The sequence below is a fragment of the Bos indicus x Bos taurus genome, chromosome 1 (assembly GCF_003369695.1).
Source record: "Bos indicus x Bos taurus breed Angus x Brahman F1 hybrid chromosome 1, Bos_hybrid_MaternalHap_v2.0, whole genome shotgun sequence".
NCBI classification, from domain to species: Eukaryota; Metazoa; Chordata; class Mammalia; order Artiodactyla; family Bovidae; genus Bos; species Bos indicus x Bos taurus.
Window position 1 is genome coordinate 6,331,271 of NC_040076.1, and position 21,065 is coordinate 6,352,335.

At 39.5% G+C, this 21,065-nt stretch overlaps 1 protein-coding gene across 8 annotated transcripts in view; it reads left to right on the forward strand.

Annotated features, from left to right (window-relative positions):
* Positions 1-21,065, forward strand: part of GRIK1 (glutamate ionotropic receptor kainate type subunit 1) — a 474,700-nt gene that overhangs the window by 445,193 nt on the left and 8,442 nt on the right. For 6 of the 8 annotated variants that reach the window (XM_027540037.1, XM_027539616.1, XM_027539698.1 and 3 more), the window contains 2 exons: positions 2,826-3,051; positions 10,364-10,614. In XM_027540037.1, coding sequence (XP_027395838.1) covers positions 2,826-3,051; positions 10,364-10,614 — 477 coding nt within the window. Of the gene's footprint in view, positions 1-2,825; positions 3,052-10,363; positions 10,615-11,919; positions 12,586-21,065 lie in introns of those variants that run through there. The other 2 variants (XM_027539869.1, XM_027540202.1) reach the window with 2 other exon arrangements.

Genomic DNA, 21,065 nt, shown 5'->3' on the forward strand with positions numbered 1-21,065 from the left:
ATAAGAGTTTAGAAGTGCTGTAGCTCGATTAATGGATACTTCTTGAATGTAGACCACTTTGAAGTCTGTCAAAATTTAATCTGGTGAGCCACACCTGGTATGAGTGATATGAATCCCTACCTACCATAACACAGTAGGACCCCAGATAGGTCTGCCTGGGAATGAAAGCATAGACAGTCCTTCACTGCAGATGATTTGAGAACCACACTTGATTGGGATCAATAACAAGTGTATAGGTTTTCAGGTGAATCCTCTCATCTTTTTCCATGTCCTTCAGTACATAAATTCCAAGAAGGATTCCTCCCCAGGTGGTCTATTTCTCATGAATGAATTGATCTTTTACTTCGTCTTGTCCTCAGCTTCCATGCATGCAAGCTAAGTCGCTTCAGTCACGTCTGACTCTGCAGCTCTATGGACTGTAGCCCTTCAGGCTCCTCTTTCCATGGGATTCTCCAGGCAAGAATATTGGAGTGGGTTGCCATGCCCTTCTCCAGGGGATATTCTCGACCTAGGGATCAAATCTAAGTCTCTTAGGTCTCCTGCATTGTTAGGAAGGTTCTTTACCACTTAGCTCCACCTGGAAAGCCCTTCAGCTTCCATAGACCACACACAAAAAAAATCCAATTTTCTACCTATTTACAGTATTTATCTTTAATAAAATTTAAATATAATGGAAAAATAGATGTTTCATGGATTTTTTATATGGGGCTAACTCCTAGTTTGCATTAACATGATACCAAATCGCAAATAACCTCAGGGCATAATTCGAGTTCATGAATATATGCTATAGTGTCACAGGTAGATCATAAGGTGAAAATCATTCTCAGAAGAATTTAGCAAGATTGACATTCACCTACCCAAAATAAGCATGGAAAGACCATGCTTATTGGTCATTAATTACATTAATTATATTAATAGCTGAAAGTCATTAATTAATTGATTAGATTGCAGGGGATTGAACTCTGGGGCTTCTCTGGTGGCTCAGATGGTAAAGAATCCGCTTGCAATGCAGAGACTCAGGTTCGGTCCCTGGGTCAGGAAGATCCCCTGGTGAAAGGAATGGCAACACACTCCAGTATTCTTGCCTGGAGAATCCCATGGACAGAGGAGCCTGGTGATCTATAGTCCACAAGACCAAGGAATTGGCCATAACTGAGTGACTAATCTAACACTGAGGTCCAGTGTTACCTATGGTACATATTAACCAGTTTTGTGACTTTCATGAAGTCTCCAAACCTTCTGTACCAAAATTTCCTCCTCTGTGAAAACAGGAGTTTGAATGGACCAGTTTCTAAAGTCTCTTGACAACTTTAAAATTTCATAATTCTAAAAAAAAAAATTTCCCTTAAGGAAGTTTCGTGATGGAGGAATAATTTTCCCAGCAGTATATTCACTGCCAAAAGACAGACTGACCTCTTTGCACTTGCACAAGTAGCTCTTTATTATAAATTTTGCATTATCAGACTCTTCTAGGCTAAAATTACCCAACAAATTAGGCATTGACCCCAACCTCAAAAAAACACTTTTTCATGGTCACATGAACCCCAACTTTCAGATATCTCTGAGAGTGAGGAATAATTCACACAGGCCTGATCATGACAAAATGGTTTCCATAACACACCAGTATCTAGAAGGTACTGTTTATTGAATTGCTATTTGTCTCAGGAGACTTTTCTCAAGGGGCTCTTCAAATGTTTAACAACCCAAAATAAAGCCATCTGGCCTCCCTCAACTCATAAAGCTGACAGCATTAACCCAGGTCTTAAATAGATTTAGGAATTGAGTATGCCCCCAGGAACACTTGAACACGAGTAACCACGCTAGCGTTGAATTCACAGGTATTTCATTCATTGCTTACGACCACAAATCATGTTTTAAATCACCTTACACCCCTGAGATGGTAAGATGATAAGCCCTGTGCCTACCAAGGAAGCTCTCGTGTGTGTGTGTGTGTGTGTGTGTGTGTGTGAGTGTGTGTGTGTGTACCATATACAATGTGTGAGCTAGAGATAGCTCAAAATTATCAGTAATTCCCCTAGTGTCTTTCATCTTTCAAATTAATAGAGGGAAGTGCTGATGCAAATGAAGACAAATACAGAAAAAAAAATTGAAACAATATGGAAATTACAAAACAAAATGTAAACAAAATCATGCAACACTTTCAAATGAAAATTTAGTCCTCATTATCTAAACCACAATTGGAATTTAAAACTAAGTATATACAAAAAAGGCATATAAGAAGACAATAAGAAGAGTTTTCTGATCTGAATTTCAGTTTGAAAGAGCATTTGCTCTAATTTTTCTAGAGAAGATAAGAATAATCAGCAGTTCTTTCATAAATAAAGCAGAGAAACTGGGATGTATCCCAAGGCTGTCCCTGCAAAGAAATGTTACATACGAGAACAGTAAAACAATGCCTACTGAAGTTAAGTAGTTGAAGGCAATGGAATTAATGAATAGAGTCCTGGGGTGATCTAGTCACCCCTTGGCCCATGGGGCCTTGAGGTCGTCTTCTTAAGTGGCCAGAGTTCACTGGGCAAATGCCGTCATTGATACCAATGTTGTCTCTTCCATTCTGAAATCAGCAAAAGGCAATATCTTACATCTATGGGGCAGGATCTCTTTTTTTCTCCATAGCTGCCTCAGCGCCCCCAAGGGTTTTTCCTTGACAACTACCAAACTAAAGTCCCAGGATCATCAATATTAGTTTCCTACCTAAAGAGAAAGAATCCTCCCTACACAGTTTGAATCCCTGGGCTTTTGAATAGCTTCAGGGCCTATTTTCTCAGCACTCTCTGCTGGCGGGTGTGTTTGTTTCCCTGCAGAAATCGAAGATATCCACCTATGAGAAGATGTGGGCTTTCATGAGTAGCAGGCAGCAGACTGCCCTGGTCAAAAACAGTGATGAGGGGATCCATCGAGTGCTCACCACTGACTATGCCCTGCTGATGGAGTCCACCAGCATCGAGTATGTGACGCAGAGAAACTGCAACCTCACCCAGATCGGGGGCCTCATTGACTCCAAAGGTTATGGAGTGGGAACGCCTATTGGTAAGAAAGGCAAGGCAGTATCCAAGATGGCGAATGTTAATTACAAAGTATAGAAGGGAATGGACTCAAACATATCTATCCCACATTCTGAGAAAGTCTACAGTGCCTTCCATGGACTAATTAAAAGGGAAATGCCCATACAGATCATAGACACGTTCGAATTAAAGAGTCCAAGATCTTCAATCTAATAAACTTTCAACTCATTATTTCTTTCAAGTTCTGCCACTGCATATATGTTTGAGGTCATAGATTTTATTATTTTACCCCAAATATTGTTTAACAATATCTTCCAAATTAACACTCCTCACATTATGTTCTCCAATACATGCCTATATAGTCTTTCTATAGTAAATTTTACTAGAACACAGCAAAATTAACTAAGCATATTAGATGACAAAATTAAAGAGCTAGTGTTCCATGTAAGTAGAAAACAAAACTGTATCTATCAAAAGGAAAAAGGAAAAGATTAAATTATAATTTGCTCAGACAATATGCCGGATTCAGTCATTAATAACTATCTAAAATCTCCAAACAGTCCTTGTTGTTCAGTCGCTAAGTTGTGTCCAACTCTTTGCCACCCCATGGACCGGAGCATGCCAGGCTCCCCTGTCTTTCCCTGTCTCCCAGAGTTTGCTCAAACTCATGTCTATGAGTTTGTCCATGAGTCGGTGAGACCATCCAACCATTTCATCCTCTGTTGCCCCTTTCTCCTTCTGCCCTCAATCTTTCCCAGCATTCAGATCTTTTCCAGTGAATCATTTCTTCATATCAGATAGCCAGAGTACTGAAGCTTCAGATTCAGCATCAGTCCTTCCAATGAATATTCAGGGTTGATTTCCTTTAGGACTGACTGGTTGGATCTCCTTGCTGTCCAAGGGACTCTCAAGAGTCTTCACCAGCACCACAGTTCAAAAGCATCATTTCTTCAGTGCTCAGCCTTCTTCATGGTCCAACTCTCACATTCATAGATTACTACTGGAAAAACCACAGCTCTGACTATGTGGACTTTTTTTGGCAAAGTGATATCCCTGTTTTTAAGATGCTCTCTAGGTTTGTCATAGCTTTCGTTCCAAGAAGCAAATGTCTTTTAAATTTTCTGGCTGCAGTCACCATCCACAGTGATTTTGGAGCCCAAGAAAATAAAATCTGTCACTGTTTCCACTTTTTCCCCATCTATTTGCCAAATAGTCCTGCCCTTGATTTTGTACCACTTCACAGTCTAAGGTTATTATTACCTTGTAGGCATACAGACCCACACAGCTAGGTCTTCTTGCATGTCTGAGATCCAGAACTATATTCTGTATTCAAGGGCCAATGACTTCCCTATCGAAAACTCCATTTCCCTCACTACAGAAACTGAATTGTGTAAGGTTCTGGTATGGTGGCAATCTGTTCTGCTCACATGAGTCAGCAGCAATTTTCTGATAAGCATTCCAAAGAGGAGGAATTAGAGGCCATCTTAGACCACTGGGTTAGTCCCATAGGAAATCATAAGTTACAGTTACATCAGATAATTAAAGACCCAAGGTTGATTATTATTTTTCTCTTTCGAAAAGGATTCTGTGGTTCCCTCAACACTATACAGGGATCAGAAACTCAGGTGCTTACAGAGATCAAGCAGACATAATTGAATAAAGCTTTGTGTGAAGAAGCAATAGGGAACGGTAGCAACCATGAAGAATTAGAGACTACATGACTCATAAAGGGGTCAGCTGCCTTTCAGGTCAGTTGGTTATGGGAATTCAGGCACAACATTGTTAAATCTTCTATTTCTCATGAAAAGAACACAAACAAACAGATTTTAGGTGAACTTTCCTGCAATTAGGTGAACTTTAAAGCATTTAGGCAATGCTTTAAATTGGCAGCAAATTTATTTTTTCAAAAAGATTAAGTAGCCTGTATTCAATTTTTGATCTATACTAACTTGATTAACCAGATAAAGGTCTTCACCTTTTACTGTCAATACATAACCAATTTGATTCCATGCAATACATCTGGTGCTAGAAATACATGCAGTAAAGACATTAACTATATTATTATTGTTGTTATGTATGTCCTTTAAATAAATCAGCAGAATGACTGAGATAGGGAACATGTGACTACCTTATTGCCCCTTTATTTATAATAACTTTTCCTGATGAAAATACCAATATTCAAGTGAAGTGAACACTTTTTCCCAAGTGGTTACCTCTCCTTAAACTGTGCTCTTCAGGGGACTCAGTGGGATAGTCAGACATTAACTAAAAGGATACTATGCTTCTTTTTGATTTGAAAAGCGATATCTCATCTCTCTAACTAAGCCTTGTCACCTCATTTTAGATAATGGGGTGGAAGAAGCTAGATGTTATTATATATATAATATATATATATTATATTCCATCACTGCAGGAGACCTGTGTTCGATCCCTGGGTCAGGAAGATCCCAAAGGAGGGAGCGGCTTACCCACCTCAGTATTCTTGCCTGGAGAATTCCATGGACAGAGGAGCCTGGCAGGCTACATTCCATGGGGTCACAAAGAGTTGGACAGGACTGAGCACACAGGGATCAAACCCATGTCCCCTGCATGGGAAGGTGGATTCTTACCCACTGACCACCAGGGAATCCAATGTAGCATTTTGAAAATGACCATGCCTCCATGTGAAGGAGGCTGACCCTGTGATAATTATCACTGTATTTTATATAATATGATATAAAGAGATTTAAATGTTCCGATTTAGTCTAACTTTTGCCAACATCATGCAGTGTCGGACATACAGATTCCAAAATTGAAGAGTTTTTCCCCCTCCCTACATGAAAAAAAAATACACACCAGGAATTTTTCATAGTGGTTATAAACCTGTCATGCTTTTAAAACAAAAACAATGAGGGAATAATTGGAACAGATGGCAGACCTCAGAGAGAATGTATCCATTGGGAATACAGCTGTTGGATAAATTTGTGAGATGTTCTTCTATGATGAATTGACTCTTTAAGAAAGATCAGTTTGCTATTCAGGAAGATTCATGTGTGTACATATATATTTTTTTCAAGTGACTTGTCATAAATCACTTCCAATGTCATTCAGTCCATGTAAGCAACAACAACTGAAGCTAAAATATATTCAAATATAAAAAATTCCCACATACTTCTGGTCTTGCCCTGGCTGGCTCCCTCAAGGCTCCAAGTTCCTTCTCACAGTCAACGATGGGCAAAATCAGCTCAGTCATGACACAAAATTGAAAACTTTGTTTCTTACAGGCTCTCAGGACAGGGCTCTGGAAACGTTCCTCCTGAGGGATTTAAAATAAAACTTGAAGAGAATGAGAGCAGTTAAGGCTAAAACAGGTTACTAGGAAGCTGGAAATGACCTTCCTTGGAGACCAACTTTAAACAGAGATCCGATCTCATCTGTCTGAGTTGTTTTAGGTACCATGCAGCCTGAAGGCAGAAGGAGATCATCAGTCAATGTTTACTGAGTGCCCACTGTGTATACTGCCATGATTACTGCTGCAATTGTTACCCTAGGATCATTCTCACATTCTTCAAAGCACCTTTCTGTACATTCAAATAAAGCTCTCATGATTCACTTAATTGCTCACATACTATGAGTATGTTAAATGTGCTAATTTTGACACTAACCATCATTCTGGAGGTGTTTAAACAAGCAGCCAATATCTTAATTTGGATTTTGTGAGTCATTTTCTCACAAGAAATCCACACTCTTAACTGACAAGCCCAGAGAAGGCAATGGCAACCCACTCCAGTATTCTTGCCTGGAAAACCCCATGGGCGGAGGAGCCTGGTGGGCTGCAGTCCATGGGGTCGCTAAGCAACTGAGCAACTTCACTTTCACTTTTCACTTTCATGCATTGGAGAAATGGAGTGGCAACCCACTCCAATGTTCTCGCCTGGAGTATCCCAAGGATGGGGGAGCCTGGTGGGCTGCCGTCTATGGGGTCGCATAGAGTCGGACATGGCTGAAGCAACTTAGTAGCAGCAGCAGCAACTGACAAGCCACAATCTAACTCCAAAACATTTTGATCTTTTTTTAACATTTGCTTAAAACTTTTACTTTCGTATTGGAGTATAGCTGATTAACAATTTGTGATATCTTCAGGTGAACAGTGAAGGGACTCAGCCATACATATATATGCATCCATTCTCCCCCAAACTTCTCTCCCATCCAGACTGCTACATAACATTGAGCAGAGTTCCCTGTGCTATTCAGTAGGTCCTTTTGGTTGTCCATTTTAAATACAGCAGTGTGTACACGACCATCCTAAATTCCCTAACTACTGCTTCCCACCATCCTTCCCCCTTGGCAATCATAAGTTCATTCTCTAAGCCTGTGAGTCTCTTTCTGTTTGTAAGTCAGTTCAATTATATCATTTCTTTTTAGATTATATATATAAAGGATATCATATAATGTTTGTCTTTCTCTACATTTTGATTTTCTTTTAAACTTGATTTTGAGGTACTGACAATGACTGTAGGAAGTCTTGGGAGGGATGGGAAAAAAATGATAAATGCCACAATATTAATCTTCTGCCTTTTTAACCATGCCTTAAAACATAAGATACATGTGAGAGAAGGGTAGATAACATGGGGTAGGGTGCTGGAGGGGGAAGCGTGAATGAATACAACACTAAGAAAGAGTCGGGAGAATTGAGTGAAGTTCTTGACTCTGCCAGTAGCTATTATTTTCACCCATATTTTCACATCCTAATTTTCTTCAGTTCTAAAAATAAGTGGATTGGATAATATGGATCCTAAGATCTCTTCTTCCAATCCCAAAGAAATGCAATGCCAAAGAATGTTCAAACTACCACACAATTGCACTCATCTCACGCACTAGCCAAGTAATGCTCAAAATTCTCCAAGGCAGGCTTCAACAGTATGTGAACTAAGAACTTCCAGTTGTTCAAGCTGGATTTAGAAAAGGTAGAGGAATCAGAGATCAAATTGCCAACATCTGTTGAATCATAGATAAAACAAGAGAGTTCCAGAAAAACACCTACTTCTGCTTTATTGACTATGCCAAAGCCTTTGACTGTGTGGATCACAACAAACTGTGGAAAATTCTGAGATGGGAATACCAAACCAACTTACCTACCTCCTGAGAAACCTGTATGCAGGTCAAGAAGCAATAGTTAGAACCGGGCATGGAACAACAGACTGGTTCAAAATTGGGAAAGGAGTATGTCAAGGCTGTATATTGTCACCCTACTCATTGAACTTACATGCAGAGTATATCATGCGAAATGCCAGGCTGGATGAAGCACAAGCTGGAATCAAGATTTCCAGGAGAAATATCAATAACCTCAGATATGCAGATGACACCACCCTTATGGCAGAAAGTGAAGAGGAACTGAAGAGCCTCTTGATGAAGGTGAAGCAGGAGAGTGAAAAAGCTGACTTAAAACTCAACATTCAGGAAACTATGATCATGGCAACTAGTCCCATCATTTCATGGTGAATAGTTGGGGAAACAATGGAAACAGAGACTTTATTTTCTTGGGCTCCAAAATCAGTGCAGATGGTGACTGCAGCCATGAAATTAAGATGCTTGCTCCTTGGAAGAAAAGCTATGACCAACCTAGACAGCATATTAAAAAGCAGAGACATTACTTTGCCAACAAAGGTTCATCTAGTCAAAGCTGTGGTTTTTCTAGTAGTTATGTACGAATGTGAGAATTGGACCATGAAGAAAGCTGAATGCTAAAGAATTGATGCTTTTGAACTGTGGTGTTGGAGACAACTCTTGAGAGACCCTTGGACTGAAAGGAGATCTAACCACTCAATCTTAAAGGAAATCAGTCCTGAATATTCATTGGAAGGACTGATGCTGAAGCTGAAGCTCCAATACTTTGGTCATCTGATGTGAAGAACTGACTCATTGGAAAAGACCCTGATGCTGGGAAAGACTGAAGGCAGGAGGAGAAGGGTAGGAGAAGGGGATGACAGAGGATGACATGGTTGAATGGCATCACCAAGTCAATGGACAATGAGTTTGAGCAAGTTCCAGCTGTTGGTGATAGACAGGGAAGCCTGGTGTGCTGCAGTCCATGGGGCTGCAAAGAGTCGGATACGACTGAGTGACTGAACTGAATTGACTGAAGCTCTCTTCTGGTTCTAAAAGACCACATTTTCTTTTTTTTTTTTTTCATTTTTCTTTTTCCACCAAGAAGAATGTTAAAGTTTACAGAAAGACCTAGAGTGTACTACTTTCTTACTGAGTAGAATAAAAAGCTTACAAAAACTCTTAGCACCCAGGAGAAATTTCATAAAGAAATTTTACACTCTTGTTTTATCTCTTCCTTTGCTCTGATTAACATAGGGATCCAGTATTGGGCAAGCTGTAGCTGCAGCAAGATGGTGTTGATGCTCTCTACTCATAACAGTTAAAAGTCCAATGGCATTGCTAGAAGATAGAGTATAAATAATATCAATAAAGTACTTGTAAACTTTCTAAATCTAGCTGTATTTTGTGAGACCTTTGAATTATTCAAAACCTACTTTTAATAGTATCTTAATAAGTGTATTAGTCAGTATGAACTAATTACTCTGCAAGTCTGTAGTGGCCAAGGCAATAAATACTTATTTCTTAACTGTGTTATCATCCCATAGCAGACTGAGAGAGGGATTCTGATTCATTCAGTCATCCTGGGACCCAAACCCTTTCTAACCAGTGGTTCCACTATCCCTAGTGTCTTAAAATTGTTTCCTCCTTGCTGAGTATTTGAGGAAAGAGAGGGAGAGAGCAGAGGATCATGTTGGGAGGATTAACGAGACAGGACTGGAAACAGTCATGCAGCACTTTAGCCCCCAATGGCTAGAAATTGGTCAATCACCACAAGGCATTGTAAAGGAGACTAGGAAATGTCTAGCTACTCCCATAGGAAGAAGAAATGGCACAGGTGATCATCTAGTCAGGCTGTCACAATATTAGACATCCAAAAGCCTAGAAAAAATGGGATTGAAATGATGAAATTCTCTAATGTGGATAAAGATTCATAGGAAACTCACGAGAAGCAGCAGGATGTCATGGAATTCCCAGCTCAGCTCTTCCTTTTTTAAAAGGAACAATCTGAGTAATAGCTCATCTCAGCATGTCAGCTTTGTCCTTTCCAATTATTTAGATCCTTCAAAATATAGGATTGAGCTTCCATGCCCTTTGTTGGCCAATTTGTAGACTGGGGTTTTTCCAATAGCTGTGAGTAGTTAACTCTAAGACACCTGTAATTTACCTGTAAGTAACCTCTAAGACGATAACCCTTCTTTGCATCTTCTTCAACCTTTTGGTAACCAATATCCAAATGTCCTCACTTACAGGCTCTCCTTACCGGGATAAAATTACTATTGCTATTCTTCAATTACAAGAAGAGGGCAAACTGCATATGATGAAAGAAAAATGGTGGCGGGGAAATGGCTGTCCAGAAGAGGACAACAAAGAGGCCAGTGCTCTGGGAGTAGAAAATATTGGGGGCATCTTCATTGTTCTGGCTGCTGGACTGGTCCTTTCTGTATTTGTAGCCATTGGAGAATTTATATACAAATCCCGAAAGAACAACAATATTGAACAGGTGAGTCATCTCTTTCTAAGACGGGTTAGTTTGGGGTTTGTGTTATCTGTCTTAAGTTTAGGGGTATTAAGGATGCTTGCCCTTTTTGTAATAGTCTGTTGAATTAAATGCCAAGAAGAGCCATTTTTGAATTAGAGCAAAGAGCTCTTGAATCCCTGCCAGGTGCTGCTGGCACTGTAGGCCCATCATTTATTAATGAGAAGAAGGAAGCACCTTATACACTAAATCCAATTAGCACTGTTGGAAATGACAGTGCAAAAATTTCAAACGTGGTTAATTTCCTCAACAGTTGTTTGCTCTTAAGATAGAAACCCTAGATAGAGCAAGGAAGAAATAAATCCAAAATTAGAAAAGTTATTAAAAAAAATCTTTGAGAGCAGTTAGCATCTCCTTAGTTTCAGTACTGAGCACATGTACTAATGCAAAGCAGTCTATATAAAGATATAAATGCAAATATTTTGAAACTGCACATTACCTCTATCAAAGTGTGTTTTGTAAAAGAATAGCTCACAGAAAATGATGAACAATACAGGATGACAATAAAATATGAAAATTTTTATTTTTCCAAATTAGGATTATGGTTGATTTCAACAGTCAACCCTTTTGCCTGTTACTTTTAGCTTTGACAAAAAGTCACACCGAGAGTTTACTCTATTCTGAATTAGAGAATGGTGATTAAAGATAATTCCTTCAGAAACCTATGAGAATAAACTAAACACAAAGCTCATGCCCATTGTAGAGCATCTGGTACCCAATGAATTTAAAAATAGTTGGAATTTTGAAACTATGCACTATTAATGACAGTGCTAATTTAAGGCTCAACTATCAATGCCTTAAAATCCTTAACAACTTTAGAACACAGGGCTCTACATTTCCATTTTGCTCTGGGCCTTCCAAATAATATACCCAGTTCTGATTAATAATCTCATATGAGTCCCACTCTCTTTAAGTGGAAACATCTCCAAAGATGGGGATGATTGATTATAACCTAGTTTCATCATGAAAATTTTCCCGAAATTACAAGGCAATTGTGAGAACATTAAGCACCACTTTCCTAGACCTTGTTAGAGAAAACTGTCCTTAACTAAAAGGGAGAATGGACTGATCTGCTTTGTTTTAACTTTCAATTTGCTCTTGAGGTGTCTTGTTTTATGCAACTAATTTGAAAAATAAAAGCTTGTATATGTTATGCTTTAATGTGCTTCTCATAATTGTCATTTGATTTAAATTTTCATTTAAACACTCATTTTTTTGCTTCTGATTTATTCATTTTTCTATATTTTTCTCATTTCTTTTGCATGCAAGGCTTTTTGTTTCTTTTATGGACTGCAGTGTAAGCAAACCCATCCAACCAACTCCACTTCTGGAACCACTTTATCTACGGATTTAGAATGTGGCAAATTAATTCGAGAGGAGAAAGGGATTCGGACACAGTCCTCAATTCACACTGTGTAATCATTTAAAAAAAAAAAAGAAAGAAGGTGTACGTCAGTAGAAACTGTTTCTGCTAATTAGTGTTGTTGATGATATCTGTGTCTACTAAACATAAATAGCCATAACCCCCACCCTTGTTTAAGATAGCAAAACTCACGTACTCTGAACATTGAATTCAATGCACTAGAAACACATGTGCATTTGATGTTGAAACAGAGGTATGTTAGATGTATACAGACTCCAAAATATGTGCATTTACAGCAATTTGCTATACCATTGAGAGAATGGTTATCTTAGTTGTATTTTCATGTATTAAGATTAAACAACTTTTTCCTCATACAAAAGTAGGTTCAGCCATTCAGCAGTGCAAAGCATGAAAACAAATTGTTATTTTGTGGCAGTCTTTTCATCTTTGTGAAACTTTTCTCCCCTTTCTTTCTCCCAGTACCATATGCTCTGTAAAGCCACACTTTCCAACTATCTAAAGCCTCATCTTTTCATAACTCCTTAACAATGTTAATTTTTAATTCAAATTGAGTCTACTGTTTGAAATGTATCATTAACACAGAGATTCAAAGATGTGTTAGATTTTAAAGATACAAAAAAAAAGGCCTAGAAAATGAAAACTAAACTTGAAACCTCAGGTACCACAGAGAAGAGCATTGGCTTCCTTGGCAGCTCAGAGGGTAAAGCATCTGCCTGCAATGCGGGAGACCTGGGTTCGATCCCTGGGTGGGGAAGATTCCCCTGGAGAAGGAAATGGCAACCAACTCCAGTATTCTTGCCTGGAAAACCCCATGGATAGAGAAGCCTGGTGGGCTACAGTCCATGGAGTCCCAAAGAGTCAGACACGACTGAGCAACTTTACTTTCACTTTCAGGAAGACATAACATAGTCAAAGATGATCCCTGAGTAGGGATCTCTCAAGTAACATTTATTTGTAGAAATTGACAGTCTTCTGTATGTTCAGATAGATAGTATGTTCAGTCTTCAAGGAACTGTGATTTTTCAAGCTATAGATTATTTTTTGCAACCTCCGAGCAAATTCCTAAGCTAGAAATTGATGCCTAGCCTCTTGTATTTTCCACTCGCTCAGCCTCTTTCTTTGCACTGATGAACATCTTTTCACAAGATGTTATTTCATTCCCACCCTACTCATCTAGGATAGAATTTTTTGTTTTTGTAGCAATCTTTCTGAGCCTTGCTGCTTTCACACTCATTTCTCTGGATCCTTTGCCATTTTCAATTCCTTCCAAGTATACCAAGGAGAAGGACAAGGAGAAGAAAATAGAGGGGAAAAAAAATTCCACTATACATTAGTTACAAATCTCTATAAATTTATTTTCCACCTGCATTCAAATGCTATAAGTAATTTTCACTCTAACTGAGCTTGGTGACATAGAAAGCCAACAACATACTTAATTTGTTGTGACAAAAGCTGCCTGCTGTCCCTCTGAGCTTGTTCCTCTTCACAATGAATAGGGGATTTGAAGATGCTTTTCATCTTCCCTCAATACGGATCCATCTGTCTTTGTTCTTCTTAATGGGGTTACATTTTGACATTTGAAGTGATCCCCCAAAATATATTTCTCAGAAGTAGACATAGGCCATCTGTGCAATCATGTACCTTTTTGCCTTCTCTTTGCTTAGCTTTAAATGGGTTCCAATTTCTGAATCGCAAGTCTCTTCAATCAACTCTATATTTCTCTAGTAAAGCATGTTCAGGAAAGTTGACTCTCGCCATGATTGTTTCTCAGTCTTGGTTTCTTCTATAAATAAATACACTTTTAAGAAAATATCTATAAATTACACTAAGATTTATTAGCATTTATTTAGGTAAAAGCAATATACTGTTTGCCCTAAGAGCTCACATCCTCATAATAAAAAAAAAAAATCAGATAATGGGATAAACATTATATAATTCATAATTCATTGATTCTACATATAGAAACCACAAATTACATAAATTTATTTTCCCAAGGACTATATATAATAAACCAAAAATGCTACTCAAAAAGTTCAAGGGCTATATATGAGGTGTAGATGATCAGGATTAATGGTAACAAAACTTACCTTTCTATACAGAGTATCATTTAAAAGTATGATTCAGAGGTTTGGATAAAATTAATATTTATGTACTACTTTACACTGTAAATAGCTTCCCAGGCAGCCCTAGTGGCAAAGAACCCATCTGCCAATGTAGGAGACATGAGAGACACAGGTTAGATCCCTGGGTCGGGAAGATCCCCTGGAAGAAGACATGGCAACCCACTCCAGTATTCTTGCCTGGAGAAGTCCATAACTAATTCTGATAGTTTTATATTATTTTATGGTTTCAAAATGTTTTAACATACAGTAGTGTCAGTTTTGTCTTTTCCATGATTTTATTTCAGCTTTACTAACAGTCGACTCTGAAATAGACATGAGACAATGACCCAGAGTCCTAGAAGAGACTCTTAGAACAGTCTCTTAGAAGAGAATTTTCTAAAGCAGCCAAACTTAGGTTCAAGTTCTAGTGGAGCCACATACTGAATGTCTATAGACAAGTAACTGAATTTCTCAGAGCCTTGGTTTCTTATATGTAATAGAGGGGTATAGTTTCTAGGTCATATGGTTGTGTTAAAGGCGTGTTTGTGAAAATGACTCATTGACCAAATCTCAAATTAGATTTTCATGGTTGAGTAACCAGTTGAACACCAGGAAAAATGTCCCTTTACTACATAACATTTCAGTATGTTTAGTATATTAGGCTGCATTGAGAATTTGCAACAAGTTGGAAAAGTATCCAGCATTTCCCAAACCTGTTAGATCACAGAATCTATATAGTAGTGACCTAAAGCATACTCTTATGTCTATAATAGGCACTCAGGTTGTTGCCGTTTCTCGATTCTAGAGGTAGGATCATTAATTCCAAGCAAGATATATTTAGCATTAAATATTTAATAAACCCTCTCTAGAGAGAAGAAGAAACTGTGCACATCTTTGAGGTAGAAATGCCATAATATTCAAATGATGATCTTCCTGTTTAGCTAAGTGGTAGGCCTACTCAAGATACTCAGGTAGGTAAGTTTCCTGCTCTGTCTTGTGACTTGTTCCTCCCTTGAGAAACTTCCCTTCATTTCAGACCCTGGTTTCTTACCTTCTCCTCTTTCTCCTTTCATATATGCTTTCAGACAACCAATTCTTCCATCGAGTAAATAACCACTAAGCCCACAATGACTCCAGGAGAAGTCACTGCATTTTAAGTGAATTTAGAAAAAAAGAGAGAGAGAGAGAGAACTTGAACATACAAGAAAATTTTAAGCTCTATTTTTCATGTCGCTGGTTTTCAGACTTCAGTGTACATCAGAATCCCCTGGGGAAATTATTTAAGATACAGAATATATAGTTTGCACCTCCAGAGATTCCTCTACAGTGAATATAGCCCAGGAATTGGAATTTTAACTAAATCTGATCATGAATGCTTAAAAGTAGCTGTGCACATTAGTTTACATAAAAATAGCTCAAATACAGCAGTTTTTTTCTAAAATTAGACCATGTACATGACTTTTCTTTGAAATCATCTTCAAAACAAGGATCATTTTTTAAAGTATTTTTTCTTAAAAGAGTTTTTTCCCCAACAATCCAAAATACAATTGTTTTACTTAAAGGTAGTTGGTAAGCAGGAGTTTTTATTAAAAGTTATTTGAATATAGCAGTGTGACTTCAAATTAGACAGGAAATGTGAGTTTTTACTAACACTGGCAGATTATCTGTGGATTATACTCTGAGAAGGGCTTCTCGGGTGGCACTAGTGGTAAAGCATCCACCTGTCAATGCAGGAGACACAAGACAGGAAGATTCCCCTGGAGCAGGAAATGGCAACCTTCTCCAGTATTCTTGCCTGGAACATCCCATGGACAGAGGAGCTTGGCGGACTACAGTCCATGGGTCACCAAAGAGTCAGACACAACTGAACAACTGAACACAATCAAGATACCCTGAGAAACATTGTTTAAAGCTAGGAAGAGAGCAGAGGGGTATGAGAAGATTGTAAAGCAACTGTGGAGCATGTGATGTTGTCTAATTTATTTCTTAACAAGCTTGTATAGCCTCAATACAAGCTTTTGTCTTTTGCAATAAGGCAAAAAAAATAAAGCTTGTTTTGTTTCAGACTAAAATTATAAATTGAATTATCTTAAAGTTTTTCCAGCAAAATTGGAACTACCCAAGGAATACGTGGTGGATAGAGACTGTGCCTTTAGGAAAATCAGCTAGATTATATGACTGTAAACCTATCCAAGGAAAATTATTTCCAAATACCTCAGTGCATTTGCTTCACATTATCTTATGTTCTATATGAGCCATCTGTGGCAAAGCAGCAAAATAATGAATCCCAATTAGTTTCCAAACCCATGACCCTTACACTCTAAGGTCTATTTCCTAGTAAGCAATTTAAAAGCAGCCTGAACAGCCTTGAAAAGCAAATGGGAAACAAAACATTCTTACTTCTTGTACTATTTTCTGCACATCTAACTGTGCCAAATGGCATTATTAATTAACTCTTATAGATAATGAAAAATTTCTGCTTGACGCTGCAGTTTTAACTTGCCTTTAGGAACCATCTCATTATGCTTCTCACAGTTATAGAATTTTATGTCCAGATGCACAGGCATATTAAAACCATTTTTGCTTTCTAAATCTTCTCCACAGAGACTGGTATCATGGAAAGTGGGATTCTCCCTTAAGTTTTCAAAGAAATTCTATTTGCAAAGAGAAGGGCATTCTTGTGATAGAAAACCAACAATACAAATGTGCTATGTGGTTTCCACACCCTGCAGAATCTAAGCTTCATCGTTGTCAGCCCAAACGTGGCTAATTGGCCATACTGCGCTGCAACGCATTTCCGCATCACAATGTGTATGTCCAGATACAAAAACAATGAGTAAAACCTGAGTGACGTAATGAAGCCACTGTAGTTCTCCCTAGTGATTATAATTTTAAATTTAGCTTAGCCAGAATTTTCTTTCTTTTTTTCAACTGGAGTGGTCAGACTTCAAATACTCAGATTTTTCAACTTCAAATAAGAATGTTTTCCTGATCACTTAGTCTTTACCAACCATAAGAGCTGGAAAAAACTACTGTCCGTAGATAACCTAACACAATTTGGTAATTTTGTTTTCTCACTGAAATTTGGCACATTATCAGATGCTTCCAAGCGTCCTGACTTTATTTCTTCTATGGTCTGATTAACTTACTTAGCACACGATTTGGAGAAGTCTCTCTAATCAGGTTATTTCTGTTAATTGTGCAAAGAGGCTTTTCTTTGCCTGGAAACCCAAACATTCATTAATTAACAGAGAGGCCAAGAAGCAATTAGCATCCATTTAGAAATAACTTTTCCAGTGTACAGGTTGACACCACCATGTAAATCAACCCCTGAAAGACATCTGTGGCCCAACGGAAAGGTGAGTTGGGAACCACGAGCCAAAAATTCAGGTCCCTGGACCTCTGCTGAATCGCTGTGTCTCTAGGCAAGGCACTGCATAATACTTCCCTCCTCCTCAACTTGGTCATCTGTGGAATGAGGGGGTTGCAGTTAAAACTCTCTTCCAACCATGGCATTTTTTAAATTCTCACAAAAAGTGGGAAGAAAATTAAAGTGTAGAAGCAGAGGAGAAAAAAGCTTGGAGAACATATATGTGTGTGTGTATACATATATGTGTGTATACATATATGCATGCATGCATGTGTGTTCAGTCGTGTTCAACTCTTTGCAACCCCATGGACTGTAACCAGCCAACTTCCACTGTCCATGGGATTTCCCAGTCAAGAATACTGGAGTGAGTTGCCATTTCCTACTCCAGGGGATCTTCCCAACTCAGAGATGGAACCCACCTCTCCTCTAGTTCCTACATTGGGTTCTTTATGGTCTGCACCACCTGGGGAGCCTGTAGATACACACGCACATATGTATACACGTCAGTTCAGTCACTCTGTAGTGTCCGACTCTTTGCAACCCCAGGGACTGCAGCACACCAGGCTCCCAGAGCTCAGACTCATATCCATTGAGTCAGTGATACCATTCAACCATCTCATCCTCCTAACACAGCCTCTGAGTTGCCAGAAAGACCAAGCCCTCTTCTCTGTGAAGTGAGGGGACACATGGTATTAACTCAGGCTGCCAGGCAGAGCCTGGGCACATTTGAATGGGACCAATATGCAGAGGAAGTAGGCAGCCTCCTAGCTTATCAGAGGGGCTGGTGCAGGCTCAAGAGATGTTAAATGTTAAGTGTTAGTTGCTCAGTCGTGCCAGACTCTTTGCGACTCCGTGGACTGCAGCCCACCAGGCTCCTCTGTCCATGAGATTTTCCAGGCAAGGATACTGGAGTGGGTTGCCATTTCCTTCCCCAGGGATGTCCCAACCCAGGGATCGAACCCAAGTCTCCTGCACTGCGGGCAGATTCTTTACTGACTGAGCTACAAGGGAAGCCCAAAGAGATGTAAGGAAGCCAAAGATAAGCTAGAGGGTCAGAGATGAAAGTCACACTGACCTTTGACAATGACGCCAGAGAGGAAAAGGCACTGTTGGACACTTTGGGTTGGCAGGGAAACATATATTTTTGCCACTTCTAGGCAGAGAGCTGCTCGCCTCTGGCTGGCCACATGAGCCCCGCTGCAGCCTGCCCTCACTACAGAAACAACTCTGTTCTTTGGACAACGGGCCTGGTGGGTCACGCCCGTCTGCCACTTCTGTGCTTTTTCTGGGGCAGCTGCTCTTGAGAACAGTCAGAGGCCATGGGAGACCCAAAGACAGTCTCCAGCTGGCCCCCTGGTAGCCCAGGGACATGTCTCCACTCAAGTGACGGCTTCATCTGAGAGTCTGGGCCAGAAAGTGGGCACAATTTCCCCGTATTCTGAATCCCCCACCACCTATCAGGCTGTTTGCTTTCTCCTACCCCTTGGGAGTTTTATCCCAGCGCTGACAAGTGAGGGACCCTTCTCAGGTATCCCTTGGGGTTTAGGCTTTCCCATACCTGGTTGGATGTTTCTCCTTGAAAGCAGATACCGAACACTCCAATCTTCCCCACTTGGCCCAGTCATGTATACTGGATCCAGAAGGCTCTGAACATTTACAACTCCAAGTACCTTCTTTTTTCTCCTTTCAAACACCTGACTATTGTAATTAATAACTTCAAAGACAGCAATGGCTTCTATAGATCCATACAAGTTCATTTAAGAACTCAAAGCTGCAACTTTGACTAGTTTTTCCCCTGTGTCAGCCCTACCCTAAGGGCAATGCATATGAAAGCTCTCGCTTTAGAAGTAGAAAAAAAGAGGCTGAGATATAGAAGAACTGGAAAAAGCACATAGATTAGTATCAAAATGTTCTGCCTCAGTGCTAACTTCATATTTCAAAACTTTCTATGAAATCATCACTAATGTTAAAGGGAAATAAACTTCCCTATATCCTGAGACAGGGGTCCCCAGTCCCTGGGCCACACAGCCGCATGTGAGTTGGGGGCAAGCAAGCGAAACTTCGTCTGTCTCCCGTATAGCAGGCGGATTCTTTACCAGCTGAGCCACAAGGGGAGCCCGTCTGTATTTACAGCCACTCCCTACCTTTTGCATTGCCGCCTGAGCTTCACCTCCTGTCAGATCAGCAGTGGTATTAGATTAGCATGAACCCTACTGTGAACTACGCTTGTGAAGGCTCTAGGTTGTGTGCCCTAGAATCAGTCCTCGCCCAATTTTTCTTGGAAAAAATTGTTTTCCATGAAACCAGTCTCTGGTGCAAAAATGGCTGAGAATAGCTGCCCTAAGAGCTTGGGCATTGTGGACAGTCACACCAAGTATAAAGAGAGAAAGAAGAAATGACATCACACACTATACTTACATTCAATTTAATGGAAGGAAAAAAAATTCTAAATAAAATCCTTAAATAAAAGTGAACCCAAGAAAGATGATCCGTGTGTGTTTGGTGCCAAGTAACCCCGTGTCCCCCATGGATGTATATATTTTAGTTTAAAGGCCTTGGATAAGAAACAAGGAGTTCTGGAGCATGCCTTCATGCAAGAAATTAGAAGCTTAAATCTAGAATCTGAGAGAGCGAAAATGTCAGCAAGAAGCCTCAGGTCTGGGGACAAAAATGAAATACAGAAGAAAGAGGGTAAAAGGACATAAAGATGGTGAAAACATGGCATTAAAAGGAGCTAGGAAACATGAGCTATCGGTATCTATGTGCTACAGCCAAAGCAAGACAAGATAGGCCGCTAGGGGCTGGTCCCTGTGAAGAGCCAGTTTAAAGCATAAAAAATGCAGTGAAGCGGTCTGTGAAAGCAGTAGCTGCTGAGTCACAGGTGAGGAGAAGGGAGGGGACCACACTTTGACATTTTCATTCAGTGTTGAAATGTCCTCCACTTGAGAGTTTCTGTACAAACTCAGAGGAGAATCAACTTCCTCATGAGCTCCAGGGCACAATTCATCACAACCACTATTATGGAAGCTACCTTGGTGACTCTCAACCTCATAGATCTGTTTTGTTTTTTTTTTAACTCCAAGGATGGTCAAAAAAAAGATGACCCAGGGTTTCTGAACAAACTCAGAAAACTGATAAAACTAGAGTAAATGATGCTCAAATTTTGAGTTCTAGGACACAGGAACTGCACACAAAGACAGCACATGCATTTTTCCTGTAAGACTCTCCTTCCTGTAATTCGTGTGGAATAATTGAAGCCCGATCTCTGTTCTCAGATCATCAGTTATCCTGAGAAGTAAAACACTTGTGCAGATAGGCAACCAGACTTCCAAAACCTTAAGACAGCAAGCACATGAGCAGGAGTCTTCTGTCATGTTCCTTGAACAACTTCTGGACTCTAGGCCCAGAACGTATTGAACATAGTAGGTTTACATCCACACGAGGCCTGAGAGTTTAATAACTTCAAAGGATGTGAATGCTTAGTCCTTCTTGTTCAAAAAAAATTACTGAGACACTGCCTCTGCTGACCGAGAAAATAATAACAATAGTAGCAATAATC